General features: G+C 50.6%; 2 protein-coding genes across 7 annotated transcripts in view; one reads left to right on the forward strand and one right to left on the reverse strand.

Annotated features, from left to right (window-relative positions):
• The window catches only part of KDF1 (keratinocyte differentiation factor 1), a 116,881-nt gene that overhangs the window by 70,210 nt on the left and 21,742 nt on the right, over positions 1-24,929 (forward strand). For 4 of the 6 annotated variants that reach the window (XM_042844669.2, XM_042844670.2, XM_065576967.1 and 1 more), the window contains exons 2-3: positions 14,646-14,764; positions 19,903-24,653. The gene's annotated coding sequence lies outside the window, so the exon portion shown is untranslated. The remainder of the gene's footprint in view (positions 1-14,645; positions 14,765-19,902; positions 24,654-24,929) is intronic. The other 2 variants (XM_042844667.2, XM_042844668.2) reach the window with 2 other exon arrangements.
• Positions 15,225-16,300, reverse strand: TRNP1 (TMF1 regulated nuclear protein 1). The gene has a single exon (XM_065576968.1). It carries the CDS (start codon positions 15,995-15,997, stop codon positions 15,488-15,490), a length of 510 nt encoding a protein of 169 aa, XP_065433040.1. The 5' UTR covers positions 15,998-16,300; the 3' UTR covers positions 15,225-15,487.

Genomic DNA, 24,929 nt, shown 5'->3' on the forward strand with positions numbered 1-24,929 from the left:
GGTGGGCCTACAGCTGGCGGGGGGGGGGGGGTCTGGCTCCAGGGTGGACCCTTCATTCCTGCAGTAGCCTCTTAAAGGTACAGAGCTGTGTTCCTAAGGGAAAGCTCGAAGCAAAAAAGGAAGTCGGATATCCGTGCCAGCACTGTCCTGCCAACAAAGGGTTAAAGCATTTGCAAGAGGTGAAGCAAGGAAGGTTCAGCACAGGTGCCTTGTCCTGCCAAACCATAGGAAGCTGCAGCCTGACTTCATGCTGCTTCTGGTTTTTGCTGCTGTTGGAAAAACCTTGACCAGGGGGCGTGGAGAGGGAGTCAAACTTCTGCTTGTAGAAATATCCGGGCGGGCGGCGAGAGCATTGTCTGGATTGCTCTCTTTCCTCCCAACGATGTTCTAAAGCTCTTATATCATGGCCCCGGCTTGGCACGTGTCTGTTGATTGGGCTGGGATGGATGATTGTGTTTTGGAAGAGGAAGCCTCTTTAGCTGTGCATTGGCTCTCACCAAGGGCATCTCGTGCACAGAGAGAGAGAGAGAGAGAGAGGGGAAGTGGAGATGGAGATGGAGCTCACGTTAACCACGGGGTTGGCATGGAGCCGGAGCTGCGTGGCGCCCCCATCGCTGGTAAGATCAGCAGCAAGAGTGATGCCCATGCGAACAAAGCCCTCAGCAGGCACCTCCTTGACTCCAGGATCAAGGCTGGGAAAATCACTCCCCTGTGGACACGGCTTCAGGGGCCTTTTGTCGGTCGACATGCCAGCAGGCTGTGTGTGCTCTGTCCAATAGCCCCCATCCATGTCCTGGGCATTTGCAGGGGGAGGATGCACCCCACCTCTGATCAGCCCTTGTCTTTCCAGAGCACGGCCCTGCCCTCCTGCTCTGGCATCACAGCGCTTGCTGTCAGGCCCATGGCTGAGTTGGCCTGTAGTTACCCAGGCTCATCTCAGCCAGAGCCATGGTCCAGTCAGAACTATGGAGCAGCCTGGAGCTGGCCCCTCTGCTCTGGGTGGCTCAGGCGCAAGGTAACAGGACAAGGAGTCTCTCGGGCCTAGTTCTAGCTTAGTCCTGCCCCAAAGTGACTGTGACACTTTCACCAGGCAGCTGTTACTGGGTCTCGGTCCAGTTTCGCTTGGGGGAAGGGCGAGAGCGTCCTTGTCTGTGTGTGTGTCTCTCACACACACACACACACACACACACACACTCGGCTACAGCGGGGGCAGCCGTGACCCAGAAGCCATGGAGCAAAGGGCATGATTGGCATGACGGGGTGGTTGGGGGGCGGGAGGGGAGCGTTCTGGGGCTGTGATTCAGGCAAGTCACTTCCTGTCTCTGTGCCTCGGTTTTCCCCAGCTGTAAAATGGGAGCAGTGTCATCACTCCCATGGCATAGGGGCCTGACCCTGCAGCAGAGGAGCAGGGCCCCAGGAGGGCTGGCTGGCTGGCTCAAGGAATGGGTGTGAAGTGCAGTGAAATCCCTGTGTGGGATTGCTAGGGCAGGGCACAGTGTCACTGATTCAGTTGCTGTTACTAGGGGCAGGTTCTTTTCATCCTGCTCACTTTATCACCAGCTCCCCATGCCCCCTCCCCCAGCCCTGCTGCCCCAGATGGGTTCCCTCCCTTCCCAGGATCCCTCCATAGTGCTGGGGTCCTCTGCCTGTGGTTTCTCAATACTCCAATCTCACAGCTGCCTTTCCCCTCCTGTCTCCATCTGTCCCCATTGTGCACTGTAGGGTGACCAGACAGCAAGTGTGAAAAATCGGGACAGAGGGTGGGGGGTAATAGGAGCCTATATAAGAAAAAGACCCAAAAATCGGGACTGTCCCTATAAAATCAGGACATCTGGTCACCCTAGTGCACTGCTAACCAGTTAAGTCTGCCCAGGGTCGCTTGAGCTGTTCTGCAGCGACTCTCTGCCCACAGAGATCTGCTGTGTGTGGAGCCAGCTGTGTGGGAGGCGAGCAGCGTCGCGTGCCAGGGGATTGTGGCCTCAGCCTCTGGGAACAGCAGAGAGACAAAGCAGTGGTGTGTGAGCCAGATTCCAACAGCAGGGAGCTGGGGCACACGCAGCAGAAACAATGGAAACGTTTCTGTACCGCAACCCTTTCCCCCCACGCCCCTGGGCCCAGAGGGGAAGGCAGCGGCTTGGATAACGGCTCAACAAATCTCCCTGGGGTTGTTCGCTGGTCTCTGGAGGGTGTCTCCATCCCATCCCTATCGGCTAGGACAGAGGGGACACCAGCCTAGGGATTCACTCCACCTGCTTCCTCTTGGCCTTTCTCAGGCCCTAGCTCTCCCCAGCAGCCAGATCTAATGCATGACCCAGGGGGACAGACTTGGCTGCACCAGGCTAAACCCTCCCTCCCCCCCCCCCCCCGCCACTTCTTTCACTTCCCATCTCCCAGGCCGTCCCCCAACTCTTTGTTGGCACAGAACATGCCTGCTAAATCCGGAGGGGTTTTCCCTGCAGAGCTGGGAATAACCAGTTTTAGGAGACCTGGCAAGGGGCGCAGTCTGCCCCGCCCCAAGGCACAGCATGTGTTGCTGTAAAACAATAACCAGCTATGGGAGAAACTGCACTTGGCACAATCCTTCTCAAGGGAAAAGTCCATGCTCCTCATGGAGAGGCTCACGACAGTATCCAAGCACCTCAGTCATTAATGTATTTAATCCTCCCGGTGAGGGAGAAGTATTATCCCCACTCCCTCAATGGAGTAAATTAAGAATCAGTGGTTCTCAACCAGCGGTACACGTACTTCCAGGGGTAGACAGAGGTCTTTGAGGGGGTATATCGACTCCTCTAGATATTTGCCTAGTTCTACAACAGGCTACATAAAAAGCACTAGGAAAGTCAGTACAATCTAAAATTTCATACAGACAATGACTTGTTTATACTGCTCTATATACTGAGATGTAAGTACAATATTTATATTCCAATTGATTTATTTTATAATTATATGGTAAAAATGAGAGTCGACAATTTTTCACTAATAACATGCTGACACTGGTTTGTATTTTTATGTCTGATTGTTGTAAGCAAGTAGTTTTTAAGGGAGGTGAAACTTGGAGTACACAAGACATATCAGACTCCTGAAAGGGGTACAATAGTCCAGAAAGGTTGAGAACCACTGAATTAAGTGGCTTGCCTCAAGTAACACAGGAAATCACTGTCTGAGCCAGGAATCAAACCCAGGTCTCCTGTTGGCTAGTCCACTGCCCGAGCTTCTAGGCCAGCCTTCCTGCCCTATGTGGCTAATCCCCAGAACCATCACTTTTAAAAAAGTGTCTTTCGTAGCACTGCAGGAACGGTTAGGATTAATTTACAAAGTTGCTAATCAGAGGCAGGATAGGACAGAGAGAATGCAGCTTCTGCACATGAAACTGCTGGACATCAGCGTTTCAACGTTGTAAATTCTGGCTTTGGGCGGCAAGTCAGTTAGTTTAACAGCATTGCCTAATAGTTTCCTCTGTTTCTCCTCAGAAAGAAACAATAAGATCAGTGGAGCAAATAACCCCCTTTTAATTTGTCTGGTTATAAGGCAAAAATTTTACCCCAAAACTGAAAAAGGGCCAGAGACCCTCACCAAGTCCACTAAGAACATTGCTTGTTGCTACGGATTTTATGTGGATGGTGCCCAGACGCTGCGGTGATGGGCAGCAGTATAAAACACTAATATTACAGTGCCACCGATAGGCTCCAATCAAGATCAGGGTCCCATTGTGCTAGATGTTTTACATACCCCTAGTAAGAGACAGTCCCTTCCCTGATAAAGAGATGAGGGCACTAGACAAAGAACATATTATTATCCGTAATGTACCGATCGGCAAACTACATCAAATGACTTGCCGAAAGGCACATAGCAAATCAGTAGCAAAGCCAAGAAATGAACCTAGATCTCCTGAGTCCCAATCCAGTGCTTTAACCACCCCAGCCCCTTCTTCTCAAGGCCCAGGACTTCAAAGGAAATGGTCCAGAATGTCCATGAATCTATAATAACCCTTCCCGCACCCACCTCTTGCACATTTGCCTCTGGGCTAACTCCCTGCTCATAGGCCTCATATGTACTCATCTTTCTATTCCCCTGCAAAAGCTGTGTCCTTGGACTGTATCAATGTATTACTCACCATCTGTCATTTCATCACTGCCAAAATCTTTGTGCAGCAGATAAACCTATGGCTGTGTCATTAAAGCGAGTTCTTACACTGCCCCCTTGTGTCACCACATAGACATGAACGTGGTTTCAACATCTGCAAACAGCTGTATGGAAGGAAGTGCAGATTCTTTGCATTCCACTTTCCTAGCATCCCATGTTGCGTGCAACCTGTAGGCTTTGTTATTAATATTCAGTATTAGGCCTGTCTGTTTTAAATCAACGTAGTGTCTGGTTGTTTTTTTTTTTGCATTGTTTTCACACCAAACATTAATGAATGGGAGAATTTCACATCTTTGCCCAAACCTTTCTGAGAAAACAACATTAAATGTCAGCGTTAAGAATTTAACAGTTCCCATGCATCTCACAACCCTGTGATCCAGCCTCGTCACATTTTGTTTAGCAGGACAGCCTTTGGTCTGCCATTGTCCATCTGAATGCGGCTGCAGGCTGTTTGCCTACAGGCATTGTGATATACAAAAGTCACAAAAGGACTTTGGAACAACCGAAGTGGAGATGTCCCAAATAATCATCCCAGTTTTTACATGAGATGCCGCCCCCCACCCCCACCCCAGGGGCATGCTGGGTACACCTGGTGGAGGAAATTTTGCATCCATTTTTAAAATGAGAACCAGAGGGGGGAAATTGCAACACGTTTTGTGGAGGGTGGGCTAGTTCTAGTCTGTTCTGTGTGAGTCTCTAGTCAAACCACATATGTTCAGTAAAGCTACCGCTACTTCTTTACCTGAACCGGTGATCCAGGGCATGGTCTTCCAAGGTGCTGAGTGCCCCAGGGAGCTGCTCAGCTCTCTGTAGGGTGACCAGACAGCAAGTGTGAAAAATCGGGACAGTGGGTGGGGGGTAATAGGAGCCTATGTAAGAAAAAGACCCCAAAACCAGGACTGTCCCTATAAAATCGGAACATCTGGTCACCCTAGCTCTCCGCTGCTGCGAATGCACAGCTGGAGCGGAGGAGTATATAGAATGCACAGCTGGAGCGGAGGGTATATAGAATGCACAGCTGGAGCGGAGGGTATATAGAATGCACAGCTGGGGGGGGTATATGGAATACACAGCTGTAGAGGTTTGCAGAACTGCGCAGCTGGTGCTGAACACAGCGGTCTCATCTTTATACTCCACTATAGTAGTTCTGTTTCTGCTTCTTTCATAGAACCCCACCCTGTCAATCTAACTGGGGGTCCTATGATAGTACAGATAATGATAACCAAAGCGAGTGAGAACCCTCTGCTGATCCCGCCCCCTCCCCGATGTCTTCACTCCCATTCCCATCCTATCTGAGCCATACAAGCCCAAAGACTCTCTGGTTCTTTGTCCCAAGGAGTGATTGGGGTATCCAGGGCTGCTTGGCATTCCTCCCTTGGCACGATGCCAGTGCTCCATCGCTGACGTGCTTCATCAAAACTAAACCGAACTGCAGCACAAAGGAGAAAATCCGGGCTTAGGTATTAACATCCCACATTAATTTTTCTAGAAAGACTGTAACGAGATAAGCCTGGAGAGCCAACAAGTGCCAGCGCTAGTTAGGGAATATTATTGCTGGCCATTGGCAAGTGGACAGGACTGCACATAAGTATTACGTAAGCCTTGTGTTCTCCAGCCCTGGGTCAGAAGGACGCTCCCTCCATGCAGGAGGCAAAGGAATTTTTATTTGTCCTTTGAATTTGTACTGTGGTTGCTGAGTCTTTATGCATATCTGTGGCCAGAAAGACTGCTAGCCCACCCATTCTCTCCGATGGGATCTCCCGCGCTGGATGGGGGTTGGCATTTCAGCCCTCACTCGTGCTGTCTCCTCTTCCACCATCACTGTTAATATGGCAGCCCCTGGGAACCCCAGTCAAGGACCAGGGCCCTGTTTTGATAGGTGCTGTACAAAGAAATAAAAAAGACAGCACCGTTTTGTGATATGTGCCAGCAATGCCCCTTTGCCATGTACATTGGCCAAACCGGACAGTCTCTACGCAAAAGAATAAATGGACACGAATCAGACATCAAGAATTATAACATTCAAAAACCAGTCGGAGAACACTTCAACCTCCCTGGTCACTCAATTACAGACCTAAAAGTCACAATACTCCAACAAAAAAACTTCAAAAACAGACTCCAAGGAGAAACTGCAGAATTGGAATTAATTTGCAAACTGGACACCATTAAATTAGGCTTGAATAAAGACTGGGAGTGGATGGGTCATTACACAAAGTAAAATTATTCCCCCATGCTAATTTCCCCCCCCACACACACTGTTATTCACACCTTCTTGTCAACTGTTGGAAATGGGCCATCCTGATTAGCACTACAAAAGTTTTTTTCTCCTGCTGATAATAGCCCACCTTAATTGATTAGTCTCGTTATACTGTAGTTGGTATGGCAACACCCATTTTTTCATGTAATCTGTGTGTATATATATATATCTTCCTACTGTATTGTCCACTGCATGCATCCGATGAAGAAGTGGGTTGTAGCCCACAAAAGCTTATGCCAAATAAATGTGTTAGTTTCTAAGGTGCCACAAGTACTCCTCATTCTTTTTGCTGATACAGACTAACACGGCTGCTACTCTGAAACAATACACATTGTCCGTGCTGTACAGGGCTGACGGGGGGGGGGGGGGGGGGGAAGCCGGTACAAATTACTGGGGCCTGGCGGTCCAGAAGGGGGCCCAGGGCCCGGCTCCCCTCCCCCCCTCGTTGGCTCTGTTTATCCAGTCCACCCTTGCTGTGGGGCCCGAAAAAAAATTTTCACCGGGGCCCGAACCCGTTCTCGGCAACCCTGGTGCTGTAGGATCCATTAACAGTAGCAGAGAGAGGTTTGAGATGGCTCTTCCATGGATTTCAGCCCTGGAGCAGGTGTGGGAGTTAATAGGCTGTGAGAGAACCAATGTCCTGTTAAGGGAAATTAGCGGTAAAGGGGGTCAGGGACATGGCTCGCTTGGAGTAAAAAGGCCAGTCGTAATGAAATCTTGAAGGAATTAGCTATTAGGTCCAGGTGGGCCATAGATTGCAGGTGGGTAAGAGGAAGGATGGTCACCTGGCTCCGGCACTGGATGAAAATTCAGGAGATCTGAGTTCTAGTCTTGGCCTTGGCCTTGCCACAGGCTTCCTGCATGACACTGGCCAAGTCAGTCCTGTGAAAAGCAGCCGGGTATAGGGTGCCTTCGTCCTTGAGCATGTACCTTGGCCTAGTTTTCAGAGCAGCTGCAGCTTCCCTCCGTAAGAGCCGCGGATGCTCAGCACCTCTGGAAACGCAGCCCTACGTACATTCCCAAATCTGTGGTCACTTCTAACGCTTTTACCTTTGTTTCTCTGCATCTTCTATACCAGTGGAAAGGGGGAGACTGATGCCTCACTGCCGCACAGGAGAGATTCACCTTCCAGAGTGGGCATGTGAGGTTGTCACTCCCCACCCTCCCTCCAGTTCTCCACCTGGATTACAGATTTCCCTGCGTCCCAGTGGGGTGGTTTGATGCGAAGTGTATTCTTTCATTTGCCGTGTGTTTTCACTGAACATGTCCGAGTAGCTAGTGATTAGAACAGGCGGCTGAGAAATCAGGATGCCTGGGTTCTATTTTTAGCTCTTCTCCTGCAATCACAGACACCACACTTGACCGTCTTGCATTTGTCCGTGAAACGGGGATAATACTATGTAACCTCCCACCACTGGGGTGTTGGGAGGCTGAATGAATTAATGTTTGAGCTGCCTGGTAAAAGATGCTGGAGAAAAGCAGTTCATGATGAGATTGTAATTGCGCTGTGACCAAGGGGTGCGGGAAAGAGACTCCTGCATTATTTCAATCTGCGTTGTTTAATGGAGAGTGGATTTCTTTTGTGAAAGGTCTTTCCCTGCAATTCCTTTAAGTAGGTTCTGCTATAATCGGGTCAAAAGCTGATTGCAAATAATCACCGGAGAGAAAAAAAAATGGAAGGATTTAAGACCAAGCTGTGCTTTTCATACTATTAATTGAAAACCTCTGGGAGATAATGTGTTCCTTCTCCCATCTGAAACCTGTAAGCCGCTATTAAAGTCCCCCTTTCTGCCCTGCTTTTGAAGGAAGGGTCCCTGATGAGATTAAGGCTGCAGCAGGCACAGAGAACCTTCTTTAATATTCTTCCTTCGGGTGTGAGTTGATTTACAAACGGGTCAGGAAGTTACGGGCTGGAATGGGAGCAGTTTCAGTGATGGGATGTGCAGGGCTGTGCACGGTTAGAGTCTCTCTCTGCTGCAGAGTTGCAGACACAGAGTCCTGCAAACGGGGAGCATTTTAAATTAAAAAATACACGGAAGCATTTCCTTACACATCATAATACTAATAATTCCTAGCACTTATCATCCACAGATCTCAAAAGTGCTTTACAAAGGAGGGAGAATGCATCATCCCTGTTTTACAGATGGGGAAACTGAGGCACAGCAAGGTGAAGTGATTTGCACAAGGTCACCCCAGCAATCTAGTGGCAGAGCTGGGACTAGAACGCAGGTGTCAGAGTCCCAGTTTAGTGCATGCACATATTTTGTTCGCACTCTCTCTCTCTATCTATACCATCCCCGTAGAGGGCCAGCAGTTATTCCAGTGTAAATGTACTTGTTACCAGTATAGCTTAGTCCCATATGGAAAGGGACTAAGCTCTACCGGTATACACACACTTATACTGGTATAACTACATCCACACTAGGGGTTGTGCTGGTGTGACTGCATCAGTAAAACAGCACACTCCTAACAGACAGTTATACTGATACAAACAGTGTGTGCAGACCAGGCCTTCAATTATGATCAGGGCTGGCTCCAGGCACCAGCTTACCAAACAGGTGCTTGGGGCGGCCACTTCGGAGAGGGGCGGCACGTCCAGCTGTTCGGTGGCAATTCGGCGGACGGTCCCTCACTCCTGCTCAGAGCGAAGGACCTCCCGCCGAATTGCCGCCGCAGATCACAATCGCGATCGCGGCTTGTTTTGTTTTGTTTTTGTCTGGCTGCTTGGGGCGGCCAAACCCTGGCTATGATCCTGCGAGGGAATCAGTGCCCAGTGTTGAGCCCAGCGCAGGGACTGACTGTGTAGGGTGGGGGTGGCTTGTACTTCCCCTGCCCTGGGACGGCTGCTCTGGCCCCTCTGGCAGTGCCTCCTAGCAGCAATACCCGTGGGGCATTGTGCCACCGTAGAATAACTGAGCCATACCCCCTCCTCTCTTCCGCCAGAACCCATCCCTGCCGCGGTTAGCAGCATGGAGTCGGCTGCGGTATTACCAGGAGACTTTATCACCATCCTAAAGTGGCCGCAACACACCCAAGAATCCCCCACCCCTTGGAGTCTTTGAATTCCTCCTGCCCTGCTGGGGTTTCCCATCAAATAGCACCAAATTCCTGTTTAAAAACAAACAAGACACATCAGCTTCCTCCTGGCCAGGTGGACTTTGAAGGCTTCCAGATCATATATGAAGTAAGGCCTGTGCAGTGCTCAGCACCTGAACACCTCCTACCCTCGGAGTGGCCAATTTTTGGTGTTAACCTGAATGCCCCAGCTCCTGGAATCATGGGATTACCCAGGCCTCTCAACTTTCCTTTAAACAAGAAAGTAAGTTTCTAGCCCTTGTGGTGGCAGAGAAAAGCTTGAAAATGCAGTTTGTACAGGCTTACAAACCAGGAGGCAAAACCCCCAAATAGATGATTTTTTAAAATCTCATGATGTTGTAAGCCAGTCTCATAATTTTTTGGGGGGTTGGTGATTTTTGACTACTTGGCCGTGCTGATCCCCTGAAAGTTACTGGGAGTAACACCTCACAGGGCTCATTGTTGTCTGGTTTCCAGGGCCGTCATTCTCTTTGTCTTCGGATAATTGAACCTTACAAATGAAACTGAGAGCAGGAAAGTTTCCCCCAGGCACAAATAAACTCATCAGGTACTTACCTAGATCACAAGCTGATCTGTGTGTCTGATAGTCACCCAGAATGTTCTGCTTCTAAACTATTGTTTTCATGGAAAGGGGCATGAGAGGCTGAGTACATTATAAACAAAACTGGTTCAAAAATACTTTAACAAAGAGTTTCTTCACTGTGAAATGTCCTAGCAGTGAAATCCTGGACCCAGGAGTTGGGTTATGTGGGTTTTGCTCCTGACAGAGCTATCCTGGAAGGTCTTTAGTTATCTACCTCCTATTGAAAGGTGCCTAAAACTTCTGGGCCTTCATTTCTTAGTGCCCATTTTATAAAAGTGGGGTGATAATACTGACCAATCTCCCATGTTGGCTGGGAGGCTCAATTCACTACGGTTTGTAAAGTGCTTTGAGATCCCAGATGAAAAGGGCTAAGATCACACAAAGTATTAGCATGGAGAAAAGCCCGCTCTGGTGACAAGCAGACTGTGCATTCAGAATCCTGTGTCGCTGTGGCCCTGTCGGTCCCAGGATATTCAAGGGACATGACCGGGGAAGGTCTTTTTTCTTTTTTTTTTATTGGACCCACTTCGCAATCCCCGAGTTTTACTGTAAAAGAGAAAAGGCAGCTTACCCTTTCCAAAATACATCGTTAATTTTTTTTTAAATCCGAGATGCCCAAGTGTCCCATCCCCATTCCCTGCTCTTCTTTCCTTCCCCCACCCCCCAAAAAAACTAGTCTGGTCATGCACACTTCAGAGTCATTTAGAGTCCCGTGCGTCACTGCCTTGATCCTTGTGCAGTCACTGACACCAGGTGTAAAATGCTACCAGTCTGGAGTGGCAGTCTCTCTCACATGCACTGTGCGCTGCTCCAATTGCAGACACAAGGTTGAAAGCAACAGCAGGTGATGGGAGCCAGGGTGGGGTGGGGGAGTTTTGTGCTGGGCATTGCAGCTGCAAACAATTATGAACTATTCAGGTATGAAATGGAACTTTTTTTTGGAGCAAAAATAGCTGTCGTCACATTGAAGCTGCAAGCAGAAAAGAGCTGGTTACTTTACTTCTAAACGTGGCTCTTTCTTGCAGGAAAGAAGCTGCTCGAGTCAGCTGCCCTGCCCCTCCCCCAGCTCCTGACTCCCTTGGGGTTTAACGCTGACCCCAATGTTTGGAATAAAAGATTCGTGTGTAAGGGCCTGATCCAGAGCCTGTTGAAGTAGATGGAACGACTCCCAGGACTCCAGTGGGCTCGTGATCAGGCCCTAAATGAGACAAACTCCATCCAGGTGAAAAGAACAGGAGTACTTGTGGCACCTTAGAGACTAAGCCCACTTCATCAGATGCAGCCATCCAGGTGATTTTCCTTCTAGGCTTTGCACTTTATTTTAGTCGTCTAGCAGGAGCACTGAATGAGTCTGTGCTGTCTCTGAATTCCTATAGGCAGACTCCTGAGGTGTTGGCTATTACTCCACCTTTATTCAGGCAACCTCTCATTGACTTCAGTAGGATTTCACCCTGGTACGGACAGATTAAACACAGAGTAAACCCCTATGAGCCTTATTCTGCTAGGAGTCCTGTCGCTAATGCATTGAATTGCAGATGGCATTGTTGTCAGGACAGGTTTTCAAAAGGGCCCAGGGGATTTGGGAGCACAGGCCCCTTTGACTGTCAATGAGACCTGTGCTCCTAAGTCTCATAGGTGTAATGAGTCATTCAAATGATTCCCTCCAATGTGCATCAGTTTTCACTCATCCGTATGGAATCTCATCTGCTATGGTGCAGCCCGGTCACCTAGCTCTCGGGTCCCCATGGTCTTCTCTAGTCACAACCTACCTGTGGGTCTTCTGAAAATGTTGTTTGCAGCCTTCTCCAGACAATTAATAAATACGCTAACCTCAGACTTGGTATGGAACATTTCACCATGATCAAAATGTATTCCTAGTCTCTGTTTTCTCTGTCAACCCAGGACTGGACTTAATCTCTCTTAATAAATGCTAGATTAGGAGGGGATGTAACCGTTTCAGATAGCAAGGCATTTTCCGTTAGTGAGGTTGTACTGGAATGCAAATACTGTGACAAAAAAGAGTTCAGAGTTGTGTGTGTCCTTGTCCGAAAGCTCAGGAACAATGAAAGTTTCCCATTTAGGGTTATGCTATGAGAGCTCAGACAGGGCCTTGTGCAGGTGACGAATGGGGTTTATTGCCATATAAAACTAAGTCTATCCCCAACCTCTTGTAGAACACGCCATAAGAGAGAACTAAGAAGAAAATGCCATTAAGACCCCTATCCTGTACGCTGTCATCTCACTATAGCCCAGCAGGTGGCATGCTAAGATTACTGCCAATGAATACGTTTACAACAAGGAATCTGGTGGCACCTTAAAGACTAACAGATTTATTTGGGCATAAGCTTTCGTGGGTAAAAACCTCACTTCTTCAGATGAATACATTTATTACCCTGCCTGCCTTTCTCTACACACACTGTGGTTGTTTCACCTGCTTATTGTGTCTTGTCCTCAAGGTGCAAACTCTTCAGGACAGGGACTCTGTTACTAAGGGCAAGTCTACACTGAAAACGCTGCATTGGCACACTGTAGCACTTTAACGAAGACACTTTAAGCCGATGGGAGGGCTCTCTCCCGTCGGCATACTTAATCCACCTCCCCGAAGGGCAGTAGCTGTGTCGATGGGGGAAGCTCTCCCGCTAACACAGCACTGTTTACATAGGAGGCGAGGTCGGTATAACTATATGGATTTTTCACACCCCTGAGCGATGGAGTTATTCCGATATAGGGTTCTAGACCAGACCTAAATACGTGCCCTGTGCCTGTGCACAGAAAGATCCCAGTCACATTCGTGTCCCAAGCCACCAGCATCATAAAGTTATTCCTAGTCCAATGATTGTGGTTCTGTTGCAACTAACACAAAATATTAAAAGTAAGAATACCCAGGTGACGGGATGCAGAGCCCAGCTAGCAAAGGGCAGTTGGGTCAGAGGTTTGCACAGATGTTATGGTTGTATATAATTTACAAGCAGTGGTTGGGGCTTATTTTTCAGTTTTCCTATCCCAACCCCCTCCCCTCCCGCCTTCCATATTTAAAGCAACCCCTCCAGACACTGTATATAATGAATAAAATATATAGCTGTTTATTTATGTAAGTGCTGACTTCCAGAAAGCGCCTGCTATAAAGCACCAAGTGCAACGTGTGTATATTCAGTCCAAGTCCAACTACAGCATCTGCTCGGGATCTATCCAGCATAAACACATGAGGCAAAGATTACATAACAGACCTGCTGTCTCTCTCTCTCTCTCTCACGCACATCAAGGTAGTCTCTGCACATTCATGAGTCAGTGTGATCAAAAAAAGTGATCTTCAAGTTTAAAAAAATAAAGGGATGAGAAGCCTCTTCTGGCAGAAGAGTCAGAGTCCCATGCAAAGTGAACAATAGAAGCCAAAGTGATGGATGAGGCCCAGTGCAAAGAGACACTTTAACCATCGTTTTTGTGACTTGTTCCACGTGGTTGATTGTCTGTTTCTGCACGGGCTTGAATCGTGGCGTGGTTCTTTGTATCCAACCTGAAACTTGCAAGCAGGTTTTCAGCAAGGGAGTCGGTCATCAGAACCCATTACAACCTTGCCCCGAAGGGCTTCCACCAGGGAAGTGTCAACGTTGCGTATTGTACTGCTCATTCAGACTGAACTTCACCCGTGTGCAGTGGGCCGGCACAAAGCATATGCACCACTTCAGTCCCATACCAGTGGGCTTAGGCTAGGAGAGATCAGGTAGAGGACATGGAAGGACAAGTCAGATGTAAGCAATGCCTATGCCTAGTGCTAGCCCTCTGCCCAGGGGGTATGTTTCACCCTGAGGGGCACAAACCTCTTGGAGAACTTAAGGCCAAATCATGGCCCCATGAAAGTCAGTGGCAGAATTCCCAAAGATTTCTATGGGATCACGATTTCGGTCTAGCTCATGGTTACAGGGCACCTCAGAATGTAACAATCAGATTCTGAATGTGAGAGTATATTGCTTCTAAATGGAAACATTCATTCAAAGCTGCAGGAGACTCTATTTGGGCATCTTGGTGTCCCAGCTGGGAGGCATTGTGGTCACTACAATCACCGAAGAGGAGACTGGTCTCTGTCCCACTAAGCTGTCTCAGTGGATACTGGTCCATCATGAATAGAAACATCGTCCAAAACTACAAGACAGCTACTGACCAGCTGTAGGGGTTAGTGCAGTCCAGTAGTGATGTCCCCGGGTGGATTGCTGAAGTCTCAGGCTGGAGACGTGCAGGGGTAAATTAAGGCAGGATTCTTGGATCCCGTCCCCCCCGACCAAAAGGGGACCAGATGCAGCAGTGAGTCAGAGCAACAGGCTGATTGCTGCCAGCAGCCTGATGAGGAGGGAAAAACAGATGAGTCCATGTGGGAGCTGGTAAGGACAGTCTGTCTGGGGGAGGCAGAGCCTCTCTAGAGGGCCCACTGGGTCTGAAAGCACCCCTGGTTAGCAAAACAGATTGGGCGGTGACACAGCACACCGGGGTCTTCTACATGTGACATGGGATTGACCCACATTGGGGTTTGTTCTGCTCCTGATGAATTGAATCTTCATTCATTCTTTACAGATCAGAGCTCTTGCACTCGTGAGGACTTGCCTGTGGTTCGAGAGGGCAATCCGCCAGGCCTGGTGCAGTCATGGACAAGACGGGTGGGTAGTCGTGGGACAGGAGTTCTGCAAGCCAAGGTGGGGTGCTACCTGGGGCCCCACAAGAACTGGACCCTTCTTAGGATGGGTGCTATAGAAACTCCCACAGGGCAAGCCTAGAGTGGACGCGTTTCCCTGTGCCTCCGGGTGCTCTCCCTCCCTGCTTCCCCCAGGGGACACGGGTGCTAACTACAAGGTGGGGGGAGGGCACAGGTCGAGCACAACTTTCCATTTCCCAAAAGGGCCCAGGGGAGGCAGTTGCTGAGTGGGGTCCACCCAGATCCCAGATCAGAGGGCTGCGGAGGGGGAGCCGCTCCCTCCCACAGGTCCCAGCTGAAGTGGGTGTGCCTCCCACCACCCCCAGGATGGGGCCCCTCGCTAGGACAAGGAGCCCCTCCCAGCACAGGGGTCCTCCCCTCCCACCCCCAGGATGGGGCCCCTCGCTAGGACAAGGTCCCCCCCCAGCACAGGGGTCCTCCCCTCCCACCCCACCCCCAGGATGGAGCCCCTCGCTAGGACAAGGTCCCCCCCAGCACAGGGGTCCTCCCCAGGATGGAGCCCCTCGCTAGGACAAGGTCCCCCCCAGCACAGGGGTCCTCCCCAGGATGGGCCCCACCCAGCACAAGGGTCCTCCTCTCCCACCCCCAGGATGGGGCCCCTCGCTAGGACAAGCCCCCCCAGCACAAGGGTCCTCCCCTGCCACCCCCAGGATGGGGCCCCTCGCTAGGACAAGCCCCCCAGGCCGGCGCCCCCTCTCTGCTCTCAGGCCGGGGGCTGCCCCGGCGGCCCCTGCAGGCTCCTCTTGAAGGGGGACTCGGGCGGCTCCGGCCGGCCGCGGCGCAGCTTGCCCGCCGCCCAGGGCACGCAGCCGCCCAGCGCCGAGGCCAGCAGGGCGGGCGGCCGCGCCTTGCGGGAGCGCCGCAGGCTCTTCTTGAGGCGCTGCCCGTGGGCCGCCAGGTAGATCTGGGCCTGGCCGGCGCCGCTGCCCAGGCGGGCCAGGCTCTCGGCGCGGCCGGCCATGCGCAGCTCGGCCTGCACGAAGACGCGGTGCAGCTGCTGCACCCGGTTCTCCAGCTCCAGCACCAGCCGCCGCCGGCCCTCCACCTCCAGCAGCCGCCGCCGGGCTTCGGCCAGCTCCAGCGCCCGCACGGCCCCGGGCAGCGCCGAGCCGCCCGCCGCCTCCTCCGCCCGCCGCCGGGGCTTGCCCGCTCCGCCGCTGCCGGCCAGCTCCGGGTCTCCGCCGGGCGGGGGCGCCGCGCTGCCGCCGGGCATCGGGGGCTCCGCTGCTCCCCGGGGATGGGATGGGATGGGATGGGGGAGTCCCTGCTGCCGAGCCCCGGTTTCTCCCCCACCCCTGCGGCTGCTCGCTTCGGCGGGGACCCCCCGGCCCCGAGCGCTGCTGTGCGAGGAAGCTCCCGCCGCTCTGGCACCGGCGCCGGGCGCCTGCCGCCCTTATAAAGGGACGGGGCTGGCACGGAGCGGAGAGATGCTTCCCTGAGCCGGTCACGGGAGCCGCAGCGCCATCACTCAGGCGGCCGGCAGCGCCCCCGCCCCGCCGCTCCCATCCTCCGCCAGGTGCCTTCCCCTCGCTCGCACCCCCAGCCCCTGTTCCACCAGCTTCCCTTCTTCCCCCAGCCCCCCTGGCTCTTAGGAGTAAACTCCATGTGAAGGAAGGAATTTACAAACTGGGTTCAGAAAATAAATAGATACGTTCCTGGGGGGGAATAGGTCCATCAGTGGCTATGAGCCAAGATGCTCAGGGAGGCAACCCTATGCTCAGAATGGCCTTAAACTGATGATTGTCAGAAGCTGGGGCTGGACAACAGGGGATGGATCCCTTGATAACTGCCCTGTTCTGTTTGTTCCTGCTGAAGCATCTGGTACTGGTCACTGTTGGAAGACAGGGTACTGGGCTGGGTGGACCCTTGGTCTGACCCAGTATGGCCATTCTTATGTTTGTATGAATTCTGAGCACCAACACTGCTCTAGCAGCCCTCGCTATGCTCCCCAACACCTCAGCCACACACACCCCATACCCTGACCCAGACACACAGACTCTATGCAGGCATACACCCCTTCCCCAAACACACACCCCTACCCAAGCATACATACCCCCTCCACAAGCGTACACCCCTTCCATAAATACCTATGTATCCATTCACATCCCTTCCCCAGACATCCCCCTACCCATTCCCCAAACCCACACTCCCCTCAAATGCATAGACACTCTCCCCCGACACAAACACTCTCCTCACACACTCACACTGTTGTATTCTCTTCTGTTCAGGCCATGCCCATCACCTTGGCATCTGAGGGCACTAGCCTTCCCCCAAACACTCCTTTTTTCCCAAAAAAGCACACAGCTCTGCTTGACACTGAATACTCTGCCCTAAGTAAAGACTTTGTGTTCCTGGAATGGTGATGGTTATTGTCGTGGGTATCATCAGTAAATAGACTGAAGGGAAGTGAGGTGGGCAGGGAGCTGACTAGAGACTATCTCGCGAGGCACCTAGAGACAGGGCGGCGAGTTGTATGGGCCCGTGGTGCCTGTGCTCCACCAATATGAGAGCACAGGGGCCTAGCTCCACAAAGTTCGGGGCCGGGTCTCCCCCCCCCAGCCCCGCCTGCCGTCCCCAGGCAATTTAAAAGAGCCCCGGTCCCCTGTCACCACCACCAACAGCACAATGGGGCTAAGGTGGCTTCCTGTCCCCCTGTTCTGCTTCCGGAAGCTGCCGGAAGCCACCGGCACGTCCCTGGGGGGGCAGTGTCTCCACGCGCTGCCCCAGCCCCAAGCGCCGACTCTGTGAACTGCACCCAAGGGGAGCTGTGGGGGCAGTGCCTGCAGGCAGTGGCACGTGGAGACCCCTCCGGCCCCCTGCCTAGGAGCTACTGCTAGAGGGGGGTTCGGATCGCTTTTGGGAGCCGCCCGAGGTAAGTGCTGCACCCCTCAGCCTCTCCCTCACCCCAATCCCCTGCCCCAGCCCAGAGCCTGCTCCCCAACTTCCTCCCTGCACCTGCTCCTGCCCCCCAACCAGCTGCCCCCCAACCCCATGCCCCAGCCCAGAGCCCGCACCCACACTCCCTCCCAGAGCCCTCCTCCCGCACTCAAACTCCCTCACAGGGCCTTAGGTGGGAGGGGGCGGGCGGGACTTGGACCCGTTCTGGGCACCACCAAAAATTATACAAACCTGCGGCCCCTGCCTAGGGACATCTGACATGCCTTCAGCTGTCAGAAGATTAATATATACAGCTTAAAATCATCTCTATTTACCAGCCTAGCCACGAGAAGAATTCCTTACATTTGTCAGTGTTTTTGGTGCATTTATTCTACAAACCTCCTCCATTCTTCTCCCCTCATGAGATTTTTGGGTGCGGTAGGGCCTCGAAGGGGTTAATAGAATAGGAATTTCTTTCCTGGACTTAGAGCCTGTCAGTGAGACAGTTAAAGAAGATTGTGGGGCTGATGGTTTTTTTCCTCTGTGGTTTGCAGAATTCAGGTGTCTGAGCGTCTTGCCCTGCTACCGGAAAGAACAAATGAAGAGGCTGCCACAGGCCCGTAGCTTCAGGCATCCTCAGTCACAGTGTTTGAGTTTGGAAGGTGGCGAGAAGTTGATCCCTTTGCAACCTCCTCAGGGAACTGTTTTGCTAAAGCTATACGGGCTGTGTATCACAAAGGCAAAATATCTGCTCTTCAGACGTAATGCTATGAGCTAGGAAGGAAAGTCAGACTGACAAGGCAGGGGTCAGCAGTAACTAGGAAGGGGGTGAACTCAATAAGGTGGGCCCCTTATTGCCCAGTGAGGAGGGTCCTCCATCTTCATAAAGATGTTCAATAGGAAAATAAAAGTGACTTATCAGTAGAGCCCAGTGGCCCGGAACTGCAGATCCTCTGTTTCAGCATTCGCACTGATAGTGCAGCGTGACTGCCAATAACATTATTATATAAGACGTTGTTAATAAAGCTTAGAGTGGGCTGGGTTGACAGGAGATCACAGAACCAGTCAAAAAAAGGGAGCGCATTCTGGAGTGAGAAAGTGACATCTGCTCCCAGCTGGCAAACAGAGGCAGCAGCACTGGCCATCCCCATCCTGGGGTATTTTCCTCTTAAGTTTCCTGCTCTTATCAGGACACAGTGTGACTAACAGCTGGGCTTTAAGGCACACGAGAGGCATATGGATGTGTGCACCGGGGGCAGGGTGGGCGTGCATTTCACATTGTTCAGAAACAAACTCTTGAGTTTGCCGATGCTGCCACATGCCACTCAGACATCAACGCCACATCAGACTCTGTTGCATCACCACTCGGCCTGCCCCTGACTGCCAGCTAGTGCAATCAACAACAGCCCTCTCGCCAGTTAGCAAACCCATTTTGATATCCCCTCTGCTTCTGCCACAACACCTAGGATGGAAAGCTCTTCCTTGCTCCTCCACAGGAAGCAGCCGTGTTCTAAGCATCCTTGAACAAGACATTGAGCACAAAATCGTTGTTACGGACTAAGGTGCTATTGAGGAATGATACCTATTCTAAACCTGAGTTGTTGCTTTATATATATGTATGGAACGTGCTGTATAAAATCTAAGGCAAAATCCAAGCTCAGTTTTAACTGTGGGACCACGGTTAGAGCCATAGCGTATTCTTTGTTGTTATTTAACAAGGTCCCTTTTGTAAGACGCACCTTGCTGTCACCTACAAAGTTATCTCCTCACCGTCTATCCGCCCCTCCAAAACAACCCTCCATAGGGTGAGTGCTACTAGGTATAATTTATGAGTCAGAAAATCCTCCGCTGTAATTATTGACTCTGCTTTTATGGAACTTGTACCTCCAAGGAATGAAGAAAAACATCTTGAAAAGACTGGTTGCATCTCCCCCCAGCCCGTGGGAGCAATAAAGAAAGGCGAGAAAGAGCCTTGCTCTCCTTGGATTAAAATCTAATGATGAAATAATTGCATGTTGTTCTGATTTCCCCCCCCCCCCCCCTTACGCTGGAGAGCAGAAATTCCCTTGGCTGTATTTGCGCTCTCAGGTGAGCATTCGAGCCATGTTCTGCATTAATTTGCAATAGCTCGGCCATGAAGAACCACACACATCACGCGGGCGTCTGTCTGTGACTGACTGTCAGGGACTGAGAATTACTTTGTTTATTTCCTTACATATATTTCATCTCTTTTCCCATCAGCTGCACCTGGTGAAACATGCCGCAGAGAAATGAAAGGCGGACAGGCAGAAGTACAAACTGAGTAGACAGGAGAAAAAAGACAGGAAGCTGGGAACTGGAGAGAAATTTGCTTAAATGTGCAATAATTTGGGATTGTGAATTGCTGAATAGATGTGGAAGTTTGTTGGCTGTGAATGTTCATTTTAAAGGAAAAGCCTCAGGAATTAGTTACGAGGCCACATTTTCAACAGTGCTCAGCTGTTTTCATTGTCCCCAGCAGCGGCAGGCTTGTTCTGAGTTGACTTATTCTTAGGGACTGATCCTGCTGCCATTTAAATCAATGGCGAAACTACCTTTGATTTAAAGTAGAGCAGTATCCTATTAATGATACTTCACCCATAGATCCCAAAGCACTTTACAAAAGAACGTAAGTATTGTTATCCCCATTTTACAAACAGGGAAACTGAGAGGGGAAGTGACTACTGACAATCACTTAGCAGCTCTGTGGCAGAACTAGGATGAGAACCCAGATGTCCTGACTCCTAATCCAGTGTCCTGGCCCCTGTACCACACAGCTAAAGCAATCTCTAGAAGTGTATTAGCAGATGGATGGTCAGACTGTTTTTAGACATACCTCTCCTTGTTTCGTTCTTTCCTCAACCGTGAATGGTGCTGGGAGCTGCCCTTTTGATATGTTAGACTCCTGCTGGGAAATAATCCTTTGTGCTTCTCTAGCATCCTTTGTCTGAGACAACTGGTAATATTCACCTCTCCCCTTTCAGGTGGGTGGGTATTATTATTTCCAGTTTGCAAATGGGTAAACTAAGATTAAGTGACTTGTCCAAAGCCAGTCAATGGTGGAGCTGGGACTAGAACCCAGGAGTCCTGACTTGTTCTTCCTTGCACCATATAACCCTTTGACTAGAGTCCCTTCCAAATAATAAATAAGAATAAGTGAGATGACCCAGGCTTTCCAGACAACAACGTTGGAAAGTCTCCTGCCTTTCTTATGTATGCAAATGCTGCATTGATTGTGCCTTCATTGTAAGCCATCAAACTGTCAGTACGACAGCTTCCTGTTTGAATGTTAATCATTCTGCTATTTTAATGTTCCACGCACATTTTATTTCTGGTTTGCTCTTCTTTGCACTTGGATGTGCAGAAGTAATTAGAATATTACAGACCTTGCATTGCAGATTGCCTTGTTCTTTCCTTTTAGCCATTCTTCAATCAATGGGTCTGGCTTCCAATACGCAGCTATACTGTGGCAGGCTGCGTGATTCATCTGCCACAAGATAGCTGTGATTCAGTCAGACAGCAGGCCCCTGCTCTGTTTAAAGGAGCTATTCTCAGTACATCACCCTAGCAGTAATCAAGATCAAATGCAACTAAAGTCTCAGTAATTGTGAGCTGAATCCTGCAGCTCTTCAAGGGGAGTTTTGCCTAAGTAAGGACTACAGAATTGCCCCCCCCTCCCCCTGTCAATATCTATCACTTTAGGCCAGAAGTGTTGGATTGCATTGTCAAACACTGGAACGTGGATCTCCTCTCTGATTTTTCCTGCATTTGGTTTTAGACTGGTTCAGGAAACTCTGGGTTAGGGAACATCTCCCAGTCCCGACCCCAGCACCCAATCTGGCTGTTCCCTGGATCCAAGTAATTACAGATCTGACCCTGTTAGTTCACAAGGTTTAGCACATAAAGGGCATGTCCCCTCTTCAAAGCACTTCACACATGTTAATCTGTCCCCCAACACCCCTGGGAAACAGGTAACTAAAAATTACTCCTCAGTTACCAAAGGCAGAGAAGTGAATGGCCTGATCCTGTTCCCACTGATGTAGAAATGACAGTTTTGTCTTCTCTACAATGGGCGCAGGCTCAGGCCGTCAGTGACTTACCCAAGGCCAGACAGTGAGCCAGTGGCTAAGCAGGGATGTGAACTCAAGCCCTCCTTGAGGCCCTGCCGCTTGTTTAGCCAACAGGACCCCACTGTCTCTCACAAGTAAGCCCATCGTCCTGAGATGGAGCCATCCAAGGACCCCTCTCACACGGGCACAGCTGTTCTCCCAGTGGTAGTTCTGGATCCAGGGCACTCCTTCCTTTTTCCGCCCCAAGCTTTCAGTGATAGAATCATCTGCCATGAGGATTTCCCCTCACCGTTGCCTAGCACTGGAGCAGCTCCAGGGCTCAAGTGTTTTGACCACCACGTCGTCTAAACCTGTGCAGAGCAGGGGGTAAAGATGCCAGTAGCTGCTCCACACTCGTGCTCCCATAGCCACCTGTGCCAGCGTCAGAGCGAAGTAGGGAGAAGTACAAGGCTCCCAGTTACGCCATGAAGCAGAGATCTCGGACATTCTGCTCCACACCCGAGGGTCTCACAGCCCTTCCGATGGGTCGTAAAAGGCTCCAGGCTTCCCAGCCGTCACTGATGCACCGCACAGTCCAACTGCCCACAGGCAGAGAGAATGCAAATAAAGGGAAAGTATTATATTAAAGGCAATAGCCCCCACACACACACACATACGAGCACCCCCCACATCCCAAGAACAAATGTTACCCCGCAAGCCCTTTGTGCCTGGAGCTTGTGCTTCAGCCATAAGAGACAGGCTGCAATGCTGACGGATCTCTGCCCATGCTGACAAGCTTTTAATGATTTAGCAGAGAAGTCTGGATTTAGCAGCACTCAGAATAAACCTCTTTGATGTAAAAGCTGGTTTGTGAGCCCTGCCAGTAACAGACACTAGCACACATGCTTATACAGGTACTTGATACCACCACATTGCAACCCAAGACACAAAAAAACACACCCAACCCAAATGTGCAGGTATATGTGATCATTATTATTTTAATACACTCTATACCCAGCTGCTCATGCATCATTACCAACCCTCATGATATTATCCTGAGTCTCACGATATCTGGTGTTTTACCTCAAGCCACAGCTCCTGGAGTCATGGGATTATGTCAGGCTCTTGCCTTGCATTTAAAAAAAAAAAAAGTTTATAGCCCTCATGATTGCAGAGAAAAACTGGACAATGTGACCCACAGGTGCCCCTAAAATGTCAGAAGCCAGAAAGCAAATAAGAACTCCAGTTTTTTTTAACTCATTATTTTTAAGCCAATGATACAGTACACTACATCACATATGGAACAGAGAGCAAGACACCAAGTGGCAGGGAAGTGACTTGCTCAAGGCCATAAGGAGAGTAACCAGGCCTGCTGCCTCCCATGTGCCTGAGCGTCACACAACAGGCAGTCTGCCTCAGTTTCCCCTCTTGGACTGTTAAAGAAACTCAAAAAAAAAAAAAAAAACCTCTTGTCCATTCCCATCCCTTCTCAGCTGGTGCTTTATTAAATTAACAAACATTCAAAATGAAGTTTTCAAGTGCATCCAAAAGTCCACACAAAACAAAGGTTTCTTGTCCTCCTCCCAGCCTTCCTGTCTGGGGCCTTTACTACTTTGGCAGGCCACTCCCAGGCTGGAATCTAGTCCCTGAGGAAGTATGTATGTATTTCTCTCTCCTTACCTCCATTGCAGCCTCCTGCTATTTTTTCTAGGGCAATCACTCTAGCTCCAGGGGTAGCTCATTCTGTGATCAGGGTTGGTTAGCCCCAGGCCTCCAATGGTGAGCCACTTTGTTAGAGAGAGACAGTAGCAGAGTGGGGAATAGGGCCTGGGCATATTGACGCCCAGTCCTAGGTCCTATTCACGGCCTCTCTGGTAGTAAGACCTTAATTTTTCAGCTTGCAAGAAGCCACAGGAGCAACTGCCCATAGCAATAGATAGACCCATGGCAGACATTTAGAAAAACACCTGAGAGCAATTTGCAACCGTTCATACACACAACCTACCATACACCTGACCCTCCAACAGACCAGACAGGAAACAAGACCCCCAATCCTCCCTTGCACACTGATGTTCACATGCGCTAACGTGCACACACACCCCAATGGTGACACATTCAGCCAGACAAGAGATGGGGCCATGCCACAGGATCAGGGCTTCTCTGAAATGTTTGGGGGTGTCATGGTCAGACCTGGCGTCAAGCCCATCTCAAACACAGATATATCCCTTCCTCCCCTGCTGCATCCTATCACCCTCTGGAGTTCATGTTCCAGGCAGGCTATTTTCCAGGCTAGTTTGAGTCCTGATTTGTTTCAAACAGATTGTACTTTGGAGACTAGGCATTTGGAGAGAACGCATTTAATCTGCTTTTAGCTTTCCGTGATTCAGCAATAGCCCAGCTGTTCCTGCTGCTCTGATGCGTCCACGCTGCCGCTGCTTCCCTTGGCATACCCTTGGCATCACCCTCTTCACCCATTTAACCTCGGGGGTAAAGGTAACTCCAGCATCCTTGCCATCTCTGCACTAGGCAGGCCACTGTGCTTCTCTCTGCTTCAGAGTCTGCCATCCTCTCTGCGAGGCCTGTGGGCCTGGAGTGAGCATGAGACGTCCTGCCTCATTCGGTGGGCTGCAGCTGCATGCTGCCAAAGGGGGGGGGCTCATACCCACAAGGAATTAGAGGTAAAGCTTTAGGTATTGGGCAGATTTTGTCTCTGTTGTGTGCATATGAAGGAATGTGGTGGGGGGGGTTGTGATAATGAGCAGCATGGGACAAACCCTGTTTCCCTCCTTCCACAGCAGAATCAACTCAAGGAGGCGGAAGGCGGGAGAAGGCAGTGTTGTCCACTGGTTAGAGCTGGAGGCTAGGTGTCGAGAGACCTGTGTCCTAGTTCTAGCTCTGCCACTGACTTGCTGTGTGTAACCTTGGGTAAGTTACTTAACCTCAGTTAAGTCATCTGTAAACTGGGGAAAACAGTACTGCCCCACCCCTGACCAGGTTGGGAAGCTTTGCTGATGTGTGTACTCCTCGCATAGGAGCCCCACAGAAGGACTAAATTGTGTTATTACAGACGGGGTGGGGCAGAGACAACCTTTGGCAGAGGCAGAGCCAGTCGCTGTGCTTTACGGAGGACCCTCTCCCGTCTGACCTGATCTTCTCCATCGGCACATCCTGGTCCCCTGTCCAAGCAGGAGTCCAGGTTCC

The sequence above is a fragment of the Chrysemys picta genome, chromosome 23 (genome assembly GCF_011386835.1).
Source record: "Chrysemys picta bellii isolate R12L10 chromosome 23, ASM1138683v2, whole genome shotgun sequence".
NCBI classification, from domain to species: Eukaryota; Metazoa; Chordata; order Testudines; family Emydidae; genus Chrysemys; species Chrysemys picta.